The 17,177-nt window shown below is 40.7% G+C and overlaps 1 protein-coding gene across 4 annotated transcripts; it reads left to right on the top strand.

Moving 5' to 3' along the window:
• The first annotated feature begins 359 nt into the window (after positions 1–359).
• On the top strand, positions 360–16,864 carry Gclc (glutamate--cysteine ligase). 4 transcript variants are annotated; one of them, XM_017139221.3, is made up of 6 exons: positions 360–507; positions 930–1,103; positions 13,181–13,807; positions 14,355–15,508; positions 15,571–15,752; positions 15,814–16,864. In XM_017139221.3, exons 3-6 carry the CDS (start codon positions 13,183–13,185, stop codon positions 16,001–16,003), a joined length of 2,151 nt encoding a protein of 716 aa, XP_016994710.2. In that variant the 5' UTR covers positions 360–507; positions 930–1,103; positions 13,181–13,182; the 3' UTR covers positions 16,004–16,864. The 4 variants fall into 4 exon arrangements, with proteins under 4 accessions (XP_016994710.2, XP_016994708.2, XP_070074786.1 ...); XM_017139219.3 differs by having other exon boundaries at positions 361–516; XM_070218685.1 differs by lacking the exons at positions 360–507; positions 930–1,103 and adding an exon at positions 10,775–10,925.
• Positions 16,865–17,177: the final 313 nt, after the last annotated feature.

The raw sequence follows: 17,177 nt of genomic DNA, 5'->3' as shown, positions 1-17,177 counted from the left end.
TCAAAAATAAACAAATTAAATAAAACCACCTAAATATTCATAGGGATAACTAAAATAATCTTTAATGTATTTAAATTAAGTTAGTAGAAGCTAATATTTAACCAGATAAAGGACAATTACCTATTAGAGTATTGAATTTTAAAGACAGTAAAGAATTGAAAGCTAACTAAATGTAGGTAGCACGTTGAAAAAACAATAGTTAAATATATAAGAAACAAGTTTAGAAAGTTAAAAAACTAATTAAATAACTAAATTAAGCTACACGTGCTGCCTGGCCTATCGGGCTATCGTTATCGGGTAGCAAAAGGCACTAACGCCTGGCCGGAAGCTTTTGCGGACAAATTTTTGGTATTTTGCAGCTAGTCACGTTCAAAATTTGTATTTAAAGTAGGAGCGTTTTATTGTTTTCGGCATTCGTTTGTGTTAATAACGCTGTTTACGTTGGCGGAACACTTGGCGGCAAAAGGAAACGCAATTGAGTCGCGTTCGAAGCAAACTGCAAATAAAGTAAACACGGTAAAATCGAGTGGAATTGTTGTGAAATACCCACACGCACACCCTCGCAATCGCACCGACCACCGTCGCACACACACTCACACCCGCACATTGGAAGAACCTTTCCGGGCGGGGGAGCACGTTTCGCCCGAATTTCGGCCGTGATTTTAGAGATTTCTCGATCTCGATTCCGGTGGCAGCCGCATTTCTATAATTAAAACTGAATTTGAAACAAAAAACGGCATATTCGAAAAACCTGTCCGCAATATCTGTTTACATCTCAAGAGAGCAGCTGACGCCGCAGCTGTAAATGATTTGGAGGGTGTGAAGTGAGGAAAACACGCGACCTGCTCCGCTAATATAATGATAATCACTTGTTATTTTATTTTTTTGTTCTTGTAATAATAAACTAATCGTGAATTCGATTTCGATAGAAACAACCACACACACACACACACCCACACACGACACGGTGTCAGCAACAAAATAAAGGAAATCGTGAGAGAGCAAAAACAGCGGTAAATTCGGCAAATAACGTTACACAACGTACCAAAACTGCAGCACGAGAGAGCGGTAGAAAGAGCAAGAGAGCGGGAGCGCAAAAGGAGGTCAGTGCACATTTTTAATAATATAATAATAATCGCTAGTTAACCATGTATTTGGTTAAGGAAATAAAGAATGAAACAATTTTATTATTTTTCTGATTTTTTGAAATGTTAGTCGCAAAACAATTCGTAATCTTATTGGAAAAGAGCGACCTGTGGCACATTTTCAGGTAGCTGCAGTGGCGGCTCCAGGATTCCTTTTCGGGGGGTTTCCAAAAGATAATTTTTGTAGCATACTTTTTAAATAGTACATATAGGTCACTATCTCGATTACACTTATTTATATGGTTTTCTTACGTTTTTTTAGTTTCGCTCTATTAAAATTACTATTTAAGCCCCTGTACTCCTCTTCTGATTGGAAAACGCAACAGCTGAGAGGTTGTTTCGAGTACCGTTGCTTTTGCGTTTGTTTGCTTTTGCGTGTGTTTGCGCGTGTGTGCGTTTGCGCCTTCCTTTTTGCCGGTAAATTGTTGTTGCTTTTGTTTTTCCCCCAGTTTTTGGTTTTTGTTGCTATTACTGGTATTTCATTTAACACTAGTGACGCGGCAGGTTTTTTAATGATTTCGCTCGAAGGGGGTCAAAGTGGCAAGGCCTTGGGCTCCGCTCGGCCCACAGCAATTGTCAAGAAATTAGGAGTTTCCAGAAGAATTTATAATCTTGTAATTTTGACTTAAGTATTTGTTCTAAGAACTAGTTCCTTGAAAATATATAAATTTCCAGAATTAGATAATGTGAGCATATTTTCTTCTATATTTATTTTTAATAATATACTATAATTATGATTTTTTTTTGCTTACTATTTTCATGACCCTCGGTGTAAATAATTGTGTCTATAGGTACTTTTTGTAAATGCGTAATTACCAGGGTGGCCAACTATTTTTTTGTTGTATTGATTTTCTATGTTGTTTGCCGTAATTACCGGGCAATTCGATTTTAAGTATCCACCGGACTTTGTTGTATATACTGTGTATTTTATGGTGTTTGTGTGTGGTTGTTGTGGTCGCAGCCTTGACATTCGTTCATTTTAATGGGCATGCGATTTACACCCATTTTTTCTGGCCCTTCGTCCAGTTTTTTTTTTTCTTCATTATATTTTTGGGTGGAAAAAACGACCTTGGGTGGAAACTTCTGGCATTCTCGTATTCTCCCATTTGGCGTGACCAATCAAAAATTGAAAAAAAGAGAGTGGAGCTGCAATGGGTTCCTAGTCATCGATATTAGGCCCCGCTATTCCGGGTTTTGTCGAGTCACTGTTTGCCGGCAAAAGTGACGTCACTAGCACGCGAGCAGATTGCTCATACGCCGCGTTTGACCGAGCGTTTATGGGGTATTCCTCTCCAGCTGCGCCCCCATATCAAGATCCCCCGCAGAAAGAGGAAAAACACGATGGGATATGGAAGTGTTTGCCGCAATTTCACCATAATATGCAAAGCTTCCGGCTGACGTCATATCAGGATAGAGGGGATAAAAGGGAAGTGGTAGAAACAAAACAAAACATCATATCATTTTGCTTTCCTGATCTATCAGCATGAATATGCAGAAATATCTCACGAATTATAACCGTGACTCACAGCGCTACAGTGAAGTTTGAATACAGTGAATCTATAGCTATGAGAATACAACCTTACACTCATAGAAATTTTTACCCTAAATCGCCCTAAAAAACTGACTTTTCGCCCGTGGATTTAGAAAATCGCCCATAAATCGTATCCGCTGGCGATTCGCCCGTGTATTTAGAAAAATTTTCTAAAAAATCCCGATGGAAATTTGGTTTAATTTAGGGTGATTTTTCTTGAAATAAGAAATATTTTCCTGTTTTTAGGGTGATTTGCCCTAATTTTAAGGTGTATTTTTCTAAAATTAAGGGCGAATTTTCTGTTTTTATAGGCGAATGCCCTAAAAAATTAGACAAATTAAAAAAAATCGTGTTTGAGCATGCTTAACTGAATTTGGGAAGCATGTTTTTTTTTTAATCGTCTATATTCTGGGAACTGGGACTGCTTTAATTAAACAGCACCGGCGGAGGACACCGTTTCATATTATTGTATTGGTGTGTAGCTTATATGGGAGCCGCGTTAAGAGGGGGGCCCGATCTATACAGCACAGCCGTTAGAACTGAAAAATCATGTTTGTAAATGAATTAGGGAAATAAATATGAGGAGAAAAAACAACTTACTTTTTTTGGTCATTGCGAGAATCGAACCCACGACCTCTCGGTTTAGAGTCTAACGTCCTACCGCTGCACCACAGACCCCTCGCGCAAGACGACGAACAAACTCTGCACACATCTTATTTTCTTGAGGTCTACGTTATAATATGACTAAAGGCAACTTAACCGTATATTTTTTTTCCTGACGACTGTTCCCGTTTTCTTGCCCGCAAACACAAAGTATGCTTTTAACTCAGAACTCCCATACGTTTTTAATTAGATTTAAAATTCGGACGAAAAAATGTCCTCAGTATTATAATGTTTACAAAAAAAAAAAAAACATAAAAATCAAGTTGAATCACACAGGGTTCGAACCCACAACCCCACGACCTTAGTCCTCATATAGCAAAGTTGAAAGCGCAAGTCATTAGACCGCTGGGCTACCGAATTTCACACTTTTGGAGTGATTTTTAAGGCAAATCGCCCTTGTATTTAGAAAAATTTTAGAAAAAAAATTAGGGCAATTCGCCGTTGGATTTAGAAAAGGTCAAAACGAAGCAAATCGAAAAAAATCGCCCTAAATATTAGAAAAATAGAAAAATTAACCCTAAAAATATTTTTTTATGGTCACCTGCCTTAAATTTATGGCAAATTTGTCGTAAAAATAGAAAATTTTTCTCAGTTCAAAGGCGAACAATTTTTTAGGGCGATTTTCTAAAATGTAGAAAAATATTTTTATGACTATAGTCATTCTATATTGTAAAACAAGAAAGGAAGCTACCTTCGGCCAGCCGAAGCTTATATACCCTTGTAGAAAGAATACTCACTCGGTGCAGTTCCAGGGATTCCAGATTCAGCGTTTCGATTTATTTCAATTTTGTTTTTAAGTAGTCAAGAATCAAAACGCCTACTTCCTACAAAGTTACGATGAATTTTCTTATATTTGATTGGGAGCCTTAAGATATAGTGGTCCGATCCGGCTGGCTCCGACATATGTACTACCTGCAATAGAAAGAAGACCTTCGGAAAAGTTTCATCGCGATAGCTTTAAAACTGAGAGACTAGTTCGCATAGAAACGGACAGACGGACAGACGGACATGGCTAGATAGACTCGGCTATTGGTGCTGATCAAGAATATATATACTTTATGTGGTCGGAAACGTCTCCTTCACTGCGTTGCAAACATCTGACTGAAATTATAATACCCTCTACAAGGGTATAAAAACCAAAAGAAAACAACCTTAGTCACTTTGTTTTTAATATAAGAATGAATAATATTTTAACTCAGAGCTTAGAATATAGAAATATTTATGCGAATCTGGTTTTCTACAGACCTATGGAAAATTTTATATTTTATTGAGTGCCCACTGTATTCCCCCTCTCTTTCGCACGCATCTCACGATCAATTACGACTGTTTGTTGTTTGATAGGAGCGTGCGAAAAGCAATCAAAGCTTTTCAATGCCTTTTCCAGTTGTTGTGACATTTGCAATTATTATCGCACCATGACTTGCCCCAAAAGCCAACTGTAATAGATATACACATAGGCACATATCATACATATCAGATAGATAAGTACATTACGCATACGACCGGGGTCCGTCCGTTGAGATAGTGCCATTTGGCCTTGCCTTAAGTTAGCCTTTATTGAGCGGCCTAATCCCATCCATTGTCACGCACCGAAAAACCACTCGAAATGCCATAGGCATTTGCTACACAGAGCGAAAAATGTCAAGCCATTGTGATATGATATTAAATGATATGATATAATATGTTATGGATATGATTCATGGTAATTATTACGACTTTCCCATCAATATGTTGCGATTAGGGGCTGTTTAACTAGGCTATATCAGCATGATATTTAAAATATTCCTATTAAACAAATGTTTTTATCATGTTTTTCCCATCAATATGAGGAGTTTGTAGAGGTTCTTATCTAGGCTATATCACCATGATGTTTGGAAAATACTAATATAACAGTTTTAGACTGTTGTCTATGCCATATCAGCATGATATTTGAAAAATGCCTATAATTAACTTTAAAAGTGTGACCCTTTTCTTTTCAGTGTAGCCTTAGGCCCCGCTTTCCACCAGGTGACAATTTGCCGATGCGCATTAGCGGCCAACTTGTTTGAGTAATCGCTTTTATAGCTGTATTATTATTATTACCTGTGATTGCTATCGTTTTTTAGTGCCCCTTGTGTCCTTGCTTTACCTTATTTTTATTACTTCTTCGAGAAACACATAGAATTGCCTAATTAATGTTTATGTAAATCAAAGTATTGAAGCAGTATAATTTTTAAATATTTGTAAGGTTTCTAGAAGAAGTTTCTATTAGAATTCATGACTTTAGGCTTTTTTAGTAGCTATAAAAATTTCAAACAAACATCAATTTAATGCCCTTAAATGGAATAATTTTAAGTGTTAACCTTAGTAAAAACCACAAGCAATAAAGTTTTCAGTAGGGGATGTCCCGTTTATAAGTCGGTTTTTGTTTCCATTGGATCATAATTTCTTCGAATATTATCGTTTTCTAAGTATTCACATCGGGATCTCGTGACTAAGTGACTTCCGAAGTTCCGAAGACATTACGATCTTAACTCAAACTTTATTACTCATCCCTCAAGTGCAGTGCACCCCTTTCAGTGCCCCTCGTTAATTAAGTGTCGTCGCCAGGAAATGAATTTTAGCAACCAAATGCGATAAGTCACATGTTTGTTAGCCGGGAATTTTGTTTTTTGTTTGGTTTTTTTTGTATTTGTTATTATGGCTTTGCACTGGCATTAAGTTAATTGTTTTATGATTTTTTTACGATTCGCACACACAAACTAAAGGATTTAACTGGGATCCTAATGACATTTGCCGCAGGGAATAGACATTCAGACCCTTCCATCATCGGATCCCAACTGTCGAGCAGGCTGACATTTTATGGAGCAACTGGTGCGCGGGTTTTCTATATTGATTTACCACAAATGCGACTTGGTTTCGGGCAAACAAACAACTGTTTTTCAATTAGCAATCTTCATTGGCGAGCAATGAATACGATATGGCGAAAACAAATTGAAAAATTCTGAAAAACATCTGGTTGCGCAAAAGTGTCACATGATTCACATTACTTCCATAAGCTGGAGTACTTGTATTCTGCAGCAGATTGTCGGGCTTAGATCCCACCCATAATATCTCCATAATATCTCTCTATTGTTTCGACCATTTCACCCCATCGAGTGCGTCACTCCTGCGCTTGTTCTACGTATTTGTTTGCACTCTATTTTACGCAATTGAACGATGGTCGACTGTTGCTAATTAAACAACAACTGCCAGCGAATTCAAATTCATAGTTATATATGGATACGCATTCATTTGCACAAGTGCATCGACTGGCAGCAAAAACAATTAGCGAGCAACGAACGAAAAGCGAAAAACCACCGAAAATGATTAAGACATCGACACACACGTGCTCTTGCCATTTAAAGCGATAAAAGTGGACCGAAGGGGGGAAAGATGGCTGAGGGGGGGGGGCATCATTAAATGTTTGCTAATTTGTATAATATAAACATCATTCACGTCCGTAGAAAGGTACATATTCCAGGGATACGTGCGAAAGGTATCAAAACAAAAGTGGCTTTAACTGAAGCTTAACCTTGAGTTAAAGTTAAAGTTAAAAAAATTACATTGCTTTAAGTGCTTTATTTTACGAATATTTACAACAAAATGGGTTTAAAATTAGATATAAAATCGCTCTATTTTATTTAACCTTCGGTTAAGAGCCCGTTAGAAAATCATTTAATAGTAGTTAGCTATTAAGGCTTTGAATTATAAATGAATCAACATTTAAAAACCTATTTATATCTCCTCCACGCACCGTACACTAACTATCGACTATCGACGGGCAATCAATTAAGAAATTAATATTTTCACTGACGTGAACGGTTCTCGTCTTTCACATTCCTCGCCAGACGGAATTCTTCGCCCTGGTTCCCATATGCATAATACACGCCCACGTCGCCCGGCGGGCCCCCCAGAGTTCCCCGGTATCCTCCGGAGCCCCCTTGTAATGCCCCCATATCATCCCCATAATCCCCCGCGTAATCCCCCCGCCGCGACTGTCATGGCCAAAGAGAATTTATTACGTCGCAATTCAGTGCGACGACGACCGTTTTATGAGTCGTATACGTAATCTGTCCGTTATCTTATTATTTTTCCTATGCACTTTGCTTTTGGAAGGCACTTCTTTTGCTCTTTTCCTATTTTTTGTCTTAAATAACGCGAGCTGCATTAGCTTAGCATTAAATTCATCTCGCAAAGCTTCCGATTCCCTTAAAAAATTGTTGTTTGCGGAGATTTTGCAACTTGTTTCGGCTTCGATTTCGCCTAAACTTGCAGTTGTATCTGCAATCTGCACATCGCGTTCTCTTCCACTGAATTCTGGCCGCTCTCAGCGAGTGGGAAATGGGTTTGTTTTCTATTTCACTTGCCGTCTGGCGACCCTGAAAAAACATGGCAAAGGCATCGTATGTTTTGTTTTGCATTTTCTATTGCTTCTTTCCGCATTCGATTCGAAATTCTGACTGTACAGGCGGAAAAAGGCAATGTTTGTTAAACACTAACGCGGAAAATCTATTTATATATCAGAAAACATAATAATAATGGGGTAGTACTTTGTATTAAATTATATGAATATTATTTATTACTAAAGAAAATTGAAAATATTTTTATAATATTAATTACAAGACTAGATAATTTTATTAACTTAATATAATGGTAATTACATTGCTAACAAATTAATTCTATATTTAATTTAGCTTCTTTTGGTATTGTTTCTTGAATATAATTTGACTACTTAAAAAGAAGTATCTAAAATAGATCCCCCAACTTGTTTTAGAGTTTTATAATTAGGAGGTTTTTATGTTCTGTGTATGAAAGGCGGATGTTCCGATTCGCTTGGTTTCCGTTCGAGGATCATGTTCATGTGCTTTATGACTGGTGATTGACTGGGTGATTGGGCGACGCCATTCGAAGACCCTTGAAAGTGTCAAAAACAAAACAAAAAAAATCACATTGCGTATACGCAGTGTAGTGCGCAATGGGAAAACCTTCAATAGCCGAAATGCCGTGCGGAATTTCACACGAATTCGATAGCAATCGATAAAGAGTTGTAATCAGTTGACCATATGCCGCGTCTTATGAACTCGGCTTATCAGTCAGCCGGTCGGTCAGTTATGCGACTTCCCAATTGTCTTTTTATGGTTTTTTGTAATGTGTACTGCACAAAAAGGCCACACAAAATCGAAAAATGACTCACTCATCCTCTAGTTCTAGTTCTCTAGGCCATTTTTGCGTAGTTTAAAATCTAACAAACACACCCGCAAAATGGTATCATTTCGGCTCCGCTTACTGTTTTCATAAATGACACGGCAGAAAAGGAAAATCGCAAGAAATACAAAAATAAGAATTAAAACTGAAAATCATTGTGTGGCTCTGCCCTTCGGCGATTTCGATTGCGTTGGTCAGGATCAGAAATCAGAAATCAGGCACCAGAGATTCTCGGCGGACATATAATAATTATGGGTCTAGGCATTTACATTCGAGAGATATATGAGGGCGGTGACGTTGCAATTAAGGCGAACGTGCTAAAATCACAATTTGCACATTAATTAACAGCCCCGAAAGCTAACAAACAAAAATCGACAAAAAAAAAACATTTTAAATTTAGAATTATAATGCTAATTGTAGCAGAAACAAAAATATAAAATAATAGAAAAGAATAAACAATATATTAAAGAGCTACAAAGTAAAATAATCTCGGTACATTGTAAATGGAAAAATTCCTAACGATTATAACTACATACTCGTTATAAAGGCGGTGACTTACCTTCCAGTAATTTGCCTAATCCCAAGTGAAAGATAAAAGCTGGGACCTGGGACCCCGCAGCGAAATGCAATTACCAAATGAGGGGCACTTGGGTATGGGGCCCCTTATCTAACCCTATATAACCCTATACATCCAAGTATGTACGAGCTGAGCATGCTTGTGCAACTGAGACTTATCTAAGCGCATTTGCATCGTCGCAGTAAGTCAGTCAGGCATTAAATCAACCCAACCACCCTATCTTTTACGAACTTTTCCGGGCCAAGAATCAAGAATCAAGAACCCAGAACTCAGAACCCAGAAGGAAGATACCCATTGATAAACCCGCACAAGTGTCCACTCGAGAGCACTCCTTCGTTTCAAATCTTGTTGATTTGTTTTCGAGTTCCTAATCAATTGGTTGCCAGCTGTGATAGGAGACTCCGTTCCAAAAGTGCACGAATTAAGACGATAAGTATTTAGTTTTGGATCGTACAAATTCATAAATAAAGCACAGTCGGCTGAGGTGGGCATACCGCCGATTGATGGAAAGATTAATTAGCCTGTTATAATAGAATCAAAAAAAATAATGATAAGCGGCCAGATAGGAAATTCCAGAGGAGCAGGGGTTAAGATGATAAGTCTTGAATCAGGCAATCGATATAAATAAACCATTCGAAATATAATATGTACATAAATGTCCCTGAATTCTGAAGGCCGAATGCGGATATCAAATTATCTTCTAAATAGGCTGATGGATCGTATTACCCAAGTTACTACAAAGTCTACAAGTTATGACGATAAATTCTGGGTGAAACTGGTGCCATTTGGGATATCAAATTAATTCGAGTTTAGAGATATTTCTGGTTCAAGTTCCTGTAATTTATTTGGTTCGAAATATACTTGCGGTTCGGGTTCTCCGAATTCCACCTGCGACGGGAGCAGAGTTTTCAACGATACTACCTGAAAATACCTACCTGTTCTCCGATTTCACAGAGCCTTTTGAGATTGAATCATGTACGGATTTAGTAGCGAACCGAAGTCGAATCATATGATATACTGGGGGCAATTGATTGAAATCTATGCGTTTCCTCTCCGTCGCATTGAATATTATAAAGTTGCCGAAACTTGATTGGCAGTTATTTACAATTCCGATGTCGGCCGGGAGTATTTTGTGGGCCCCTTCCCCCATCCCCATCCCCCTCCCAATAAAGATTGCGGCGGCGGTGGTAAATCAGCTAGGCCAACAAAGCCCCCGAAATCTATAAATATGTACTATAACTAATATATATAATAAACCCTTCTCGCTGATTACCAGATTCGCCTGTCGAGTAATTCTAAATATAATAAATAACTGCTCAAATAATTATAATGGCACTCGATCGTTTCGAGTGCGTCCCGTGCTCCATGGATCATTTATGGATTGGTTCGTTTAGGTTGGTTTTCGAGTCCGTTTATGGCCGATCGTCCAGATAGGAACTCCAGCCCCTGCTCCACATATTCCTTGGTCTTCCGCTCTGTCGATGGCTTCCCACCGGGCCCAGTAAACCCAGTAAACCCCGTAAACCAGGCAAGCTATCAGTCGGAATTCGGATTCTTCGGTTCGTCGTCAACCGATCCGATCGACATCGGCAGCGCAGCGCTCCGTGAAAAGCTGGAGTCTGGCCGCGTATATATTTAGTCGGTGTTTGGCCGTGGAGCGACCAAAACCTTCTGGTATCTGGCATTTTGCAACCAAGAAACGGATATTGGACAATTCCAATTCCAATTGAAAGTGGCAAGTGTAATTAAGCGACGGGAGATCCACATAAAGGAAATAAAAAAGGTATCCTTAACGAAAGTGAACTTTAGTGATAGAAAATCTTTTTTTTTGAGTGAATTTATATTACAGTTTAGGTGAAGTATTCTTTATATCCTTAAAAAATTATATTAGTTTTCTGTAGGGAATTGCTAGTATAGATACATTTTTATTTCTTGTTTAGTAATAAAAGTAGTTTCAATATCTAATAGATGTTTGATTTTTAAATAAGTAAAGGATATTAGGATTAAACCAAAGCTATAAAACACTATTTAAAATTTGAAGTTAATAGGGAAATTATTAAAGTTAAATTGGGATATAAATAGAATATACAGTACATTACATTATAAAGATTTTCTTTACCAGGATAAAACTTCAAGCCAAAGAAAGATCTTAAAGACAATGATTAAAAATGATATTTTATAGGAATAAATTTAAAATAAATTGTATAGAATCATTATAGACTGGTTTTTATTTCATTAAAACCATGAATTATTTCAAAGCCTTTTTCCGTAAGTACAAGAAACAATTCGACTTCTTCGTTTTGTTTCCAGACTCTCAGAGATTTGTTCAATTATAATAGGGTTAGATTTTAACTATTGCACAATCGTGTCAAGAACTCGAAACTGTTGCTCCAAATTCCATTGTAATTCAGATGGATTTTTGGCCACGATCGGGTTTTACAATAGACATTATAGAGTGTATATACGCTCCACTGGGCGTTAGTTGGTCTGTCATTCTGACTTTGATTTGGGGGAAGCTGGTGGGGATCGGATATCATCGGATGGGGTGAAGTGAAGTGAAGTCAAGTGAAGTGGACTGTGTGTTTTTGTCGCTTTTTTTTTGAGTGCTGTGGTGCCGGTCGTAAATCTGCGATCTGAAATTTCCGATTCCCCCGAATGATTCAATCAGTTCGAGTGGCGCACGGCAACTTGTCGGCTGTCTAAATATACATATATTATATATTTTCCACATGTACAATGTACATACGTCCGATCGCGGCACACGGTTGTGGAATTATACCCAAAGGCTGCCAAAGCCGCAGCCCCTTATCAATTATTTGATTAATATTTGGTCGTCGCCGCTTATCAATTAATTGAGTCAAATGTTGTAAATTGTGCGAGTGTCAAGAGCAAGGAGCAAACAAAATAATGCACTCAGTGCGGCACACGAATGCACTTGTGCCGAAAGATATTGTGGCGTTACGTATATGTAGGTAGATAAATTAATTGATTTCGGGGGAATGGGCACTGAAATTTCAACTGAAATCGGAGGTGGGCCAAGCGGAGGGCATTCGCCTCGATCGGCGAAGACGAGGTATTAAGTATTAAGCGTGCTTGCACAGAGAGAAATATTTAGTGATTATTGTGTATTCGATTAAATGAATATTGCATTGGTTTACAAGCAATTCTTATTTAAAATTCACATTAAACAAAAGTTTAAATGGGGTTTACTTCTTTGTGAAATATAGGCTAAACAATGTTGAACAGTCATTCGATTAAATAAATAGTGAATATATTCCGCTGCATCGTTTACAAGCAATTCTTTTTTAAAATTCACATTTAACAAAAGTATTAATGGGCTATACTTCTTTGTAATATTTTTAATATCAATTAAATAATTCAAATAGAGGCCTAACATCTTTGAACATTAATTCGATTAATAAATGGTGAATATATTCAGTTATTGCCAAAGGTCGCTGCATCGTTTACAAGCAACAATTTTTAATGTGTCTTTAATAATATATGATATAAATATAATAATTTTTTTTAATTCCTCATGCTTCTTTAATGGTTTGCTTTTTAAAAGTAAGACTGTATTTCAATGTTATTATTTAGTATTGATTAGATTTTGAATCGAATCGATAAGGAGAATCAAAACAATCGAGACTTTCTTCCTTCCTTAAAGTTTTTCTCGCCGTGCGTGGCCCAGTCATATTGTTTATGCAATTGCATTGAAAATGCAAATTACAAATTGCAATTGCATCGATTGCAGTTTTCTATGTTTCGAATGCGATTGCACAATGTGCAATGCGAGTTGGAATGGAAATGGGAATGAAAACTGAGGGGAGAGAATGGTGGAAGGCTGGAATTCCGGGTGATAATGGCGCAGTAGTCGTAGTAGTCTATCCCAGACGTCACGCCGGAACGGTTTGGATCGGCAAAGGGGCGGCAAATACACAAACAAATAGTAAACACACAGCTAAATTAAAAGGTCCTGACCCAGCGAAAGAAGTTCCCATTAACTAATTTATATATTCCCCTCTTCCAATATCCTTGCAGCAATGGGTCTACTGAGCGAGGGCAGTCCACTCTCCTGGGAGGAGACCAAGGCACTGGCGGATCACGTCCGCGAGCATGGCGTCAACCAGTTCATCAACCTGTACCACAGACTCAAGGATCGCCAGGGCGACATCCTCAAGTGGGGCGACGAGGTGGAGTACATCATAGTCAAGTTCGACGATGAGCAGCAGGTGGCCCGGGTGGCCCTGCGTGCCCAGGACCTCCTCGCCGAGCTGAACGAGAAGGAGCTGGCCGATCCGAAGGGCGTCAAGTCGCTGTGGCGTCCGGAATACGGTGCCTACATGATCGAGGGCACGCCCGGCAAGCCCTTCGGCGGCCTGATGGCCCACTTCAATCTGGTCGAGGCCAATATGCGCTATCGTCGCGAGGAGGTCACCGAGCTGCTGGCCAAGGACGAGTGCGTCATGTCCATCACGAATTTCCCGCGCCTCGGCGCCCCCAACTTCACCTTTCCGCTGGCCCAGCCGCGTCCCGAGGATCCGCTCAGCTCGGCCCGCTCGCTCTACTTCCCGGACGAGGCCATCTTTCCGGGGCATCCGCGCTTCAAGACCCTCACCCGTAACATTCGCAAGCGACGCGGCGAGAAGGTGTCCATCAAGCTGAAGGGTAAGTAAAGCTAAGGCCTGTAAACGATGAAGCATTAGCAGCTGTAAATGATGAAGCATTAGCTGCTGTAAACGATGAAGGTAGTGATGCTGTAAACGATGAAGCAACAGCATAAGCTGCTGTAAACGATGAAACATTAGCAGCTGTAAACGATGAAGCTTAAGCTGCTGTAAACGATGAAGAATTAGCAGCTGTAAACGATGAAGTAACAGCTGCTGTAAACGATGAAGCATGAGATGCTGTAAACGATGAAGCATCAGCTGCTGTAAACGTTGAATCTTAAGCTGCTGTAAACGATGAAGCATCAGCTGCTGTAAACGTTGAAGCTTAAGCTGCTGTAAACGATGAAGCTTCAGCTGCTGTAAACGATGAAGCAACAGCTGCTGTAAACGATAAAGCAGCAGCTGCTGTAAACGTTGAATCTTAAGCTGCTGTAAACGATGAAGCTTAAGCTGCTGTAAACGATGAAGCAACAGCTGCTGCTGCATCGTTTAGAACCAACTCAAAAAAGAAACTAGTTAACCCATTCCCTTTTTACCCCTTGCAGTTTTCAAGGACACGAAGACCAAGCTGCCGGTGGAGGGAGCTCCGCCTGGTGAGCCCGACGTCGTGCTCCTGGACGCCATGGGCTTCGGCATGGGCTGCTGCTGCCTGCAGCTGACCTTCCAGGCCTGCAACATCACGGAGGCGCGGCGTCTCTACGACCAGCTGGCTCCCCTGTGCCCCATTATGCTGGCCCTGACGGCCGCCTCGCCCATTTACAGGGGCTACCTCACGGAGTCCGATTGCCGCTGGAATGTGATCAGCTCGTCGGTGGATTGCCGCACGGAGGAGGAGCGCGGACTGGCGCCGCTGGACAAGCAAAAGTTCCGGATTGCCAAGTCGCGATACGATTCGATTGACTCGTATTTGTCGCCCGAGGGAGCCAAGTACAACGATGTGCCGCTGACCTACGACGAGAAGGTCTATCAGCGTTTGGTCGAGGGCGGCATCGATCATCTGCTGGCCCAGCATGTGGCCCACCTGTTCATCCGCGACACCGTCTCGCTGTTCAGCGAGAAAGTGCACCAGAACGACAACGAGGACACGGATCATTTCGAGAACATCCAGTCGACCAACTGGCAGACGATGCGCTTCAAGCCGCCGCCGCCGAACAGCTCGATCGGATGGCGCGTGGAGTTTAGGCCCTGCGAGGCGCAGATCAGCGACTTTGAGAACGCGGCCATCGTCTGCTTTGTGGTGCTGCTCACCCGCGTGATCCTCTCCTACCAGCTGAACTTCCTCACGCCGATCAGCAAGGTGGACGAGAACATGCAGACGGCCCAGAAGCGGGATGCCTGTCGCAAGGAGAAGTTCTGGTTCCGCAAATCCTCCAAGACCACCGAGCAGCGGGCGGCCAAGGCGCAGGCTCAAGCTCAAGCAAAAGCAAATGGCCAAAGCAATGGCAAGGCCACCTTGAATGGCAACGGGCTGGCTAATGGCAATGGCAGCGAGAATGGGGAGCAGCAGGAGCAGCAGCCTCTGACCAACGGCTCGGCCAAGCTGAACGGCCACGGCAACACCAATGGCACCACCAACGGCACCACCAATGGAACCTCAAATGGCTCTAGCAATGGCGCAGATAGCGATCACACCGACACCGATGACGAGGAAAACGAGCTGTTCCAGCTGCTGACCATCAACGAGATCTTTAATGGCAAGGTAAGTGATTATTATCCTTAATAGCCAAGCAGATACTTATCTTTTAAATACTCTCTTTACAGACCAATGTGTTTCCCGGTTTGGTGCCCCTGATTCGCAGCTACTTGCAGTCCATGGAGGTGGACACCGACACGCATTGCACCATCGAGCAGTATCTGCGCTTCATCGAGAAGCGTGCCGCCGGCGAGCTGATCACCACGGCCACCTGGATGCGCGAGCAGGTGCTCAGCCACCCGGACTACAAGTGGGTTATATTCTATAAATTTCTCTGATCTTAAACTAATCCCAAATCTTTTGCTAACCAGGCAAGATTCCGTGGTGAGCGAGCGCATCAACTACGATCTGCTGAAGCGCATCCAGGGCATCCAGGAGGGCAAGCAGGTGGAGCCGGCGCTGCTCGGACAGGGCTATCATTCCAAGACGAAGACGAAAGACTTCATTCCGCCGGCGCTGCAGAAGCAGCTGGCCAAGAACGGCTGCTGCGAGGAGAAATGATCGAGGAGCGCGCTGCGGACGCGTCCAACGCAGCTGGCCAAAGGTGGCCGGCGCATGTGATTCGGGTTTTGTGGGTCCGTTTGGATGTAGTGCGGCATAAATGTTGAGGGCAAAAGGCAGAGGCAACGGCAAAACGAAACGGAACGGATATATGGAGCAACATTTATCAATATTCATTTTATAGCATAATTTCAAAACGGATTAACAATTAGCGTGCACCAAGATCCAAGATTGTGGACAAATGTTTTGCGGCCGTGCGTGGCCTTTGGAAATGAGAAACGAGAGGCAGGCAGACAGATGGATTGATGAGGAATGGTTATGGGGCACATGGGGATCCCTACGTTTCCGGGCATCCCCTGCCAGCCAGGATATCCTCCGCTTCACCACGTTCTCGTCTGGAATTTCGGGATCCTTAAAGAGAGAGAACTACGAAATCTACTATATAGCAACGCCAAGAACATTAATCTCAACCAAGTGCCGTTCCACAAGACCTACAAAAAAGAAATATGAATACATATAGTTCAAAGCGAGGCAAGGTTAAGAGCGTATTTCTGTTTGTTTTCGTTTACATCATATATATTTATTATATTATTCCTATTCTTATAAATGCAAGTACAATGGAAAGTTGTTTATTTTTTTTTTAAATAGATATATTTACACAAATACACACCCAAAACACACATATGTCGAAAAGTGGCCTGCTGTTATTAAACTAGATATGATAAGTATAACTAAAAACCACACTTGTGCTATTATAATTTATTGTGTATGTGATTGTTTCACCATTATGATGCGATTATGATTTATTGTGACCACAAGCAAGCAAATAAACGGAAAAAATTGTTGAATCTTTAAAATACACACATGAATAGAATTGGGTCGTCTGTGACTTAGGGACTTTTGATAAGATGCCTTCTAGAAACGAATAAACTGTACTTATATAGGATATACGCCTAGTTAACGTTATCACCCGAGGGTTTCCCCTGCGAAATGTAGACTAAAATAGCTAAAATTACCGAAACAGTTATAACCGAAGGATAAAAAACTAAGTAAATTGTGCCACAGGCAAAACGTTTAACCGAAGAAAATTTGCTAGCATTTAATCGAACGTTTTTATAACGAAACCAACGGAATCCATTTTTTTGCTTGCCCCTATAAACAGTATTTTTATATA

This window comes from Drosophila takahashii, chromosome X, assembly GCF_030179915.1.
Source record: "Drosophila takahashii strain IR98-3 E-12201 chromosome X, DtakHiC1v2, whole genome shotgun sequence".
NCBI lineage: Eukaryota > Metazoa > Arthropoda > Insecta > Diptera > Drosophilidae > Drosophila > Drosophila takahashii.
This window is presented reverse-complemented; position numbering and strand designations above follow the sequence as displayed.

Bases quoted from the DNA above. Each gene is read 5' to 3' on its own strand.
- Gclc (XM_017139221.3), top strand. From the start codon at position 13,183: ATGGGTCTACTGAGCGAGGGCAGTCCACTCTCCTGGGAGGAGACCAAG. The intron at 13,808-14,354 runs GTAAGTAAAGCT...TACCCCTTGCAG, and splicing joins GGTGTCCATCAAGCTGAAGG to TTTTCAAGGACACGAAGACC. The intron at 15,753-15,813 runs GTGGGTTATATT...TTTGCTAACCAG, and splicing joins CTCAGCCACCCGGACTACAA to GCAAGATTCCGTGGTGAGCG.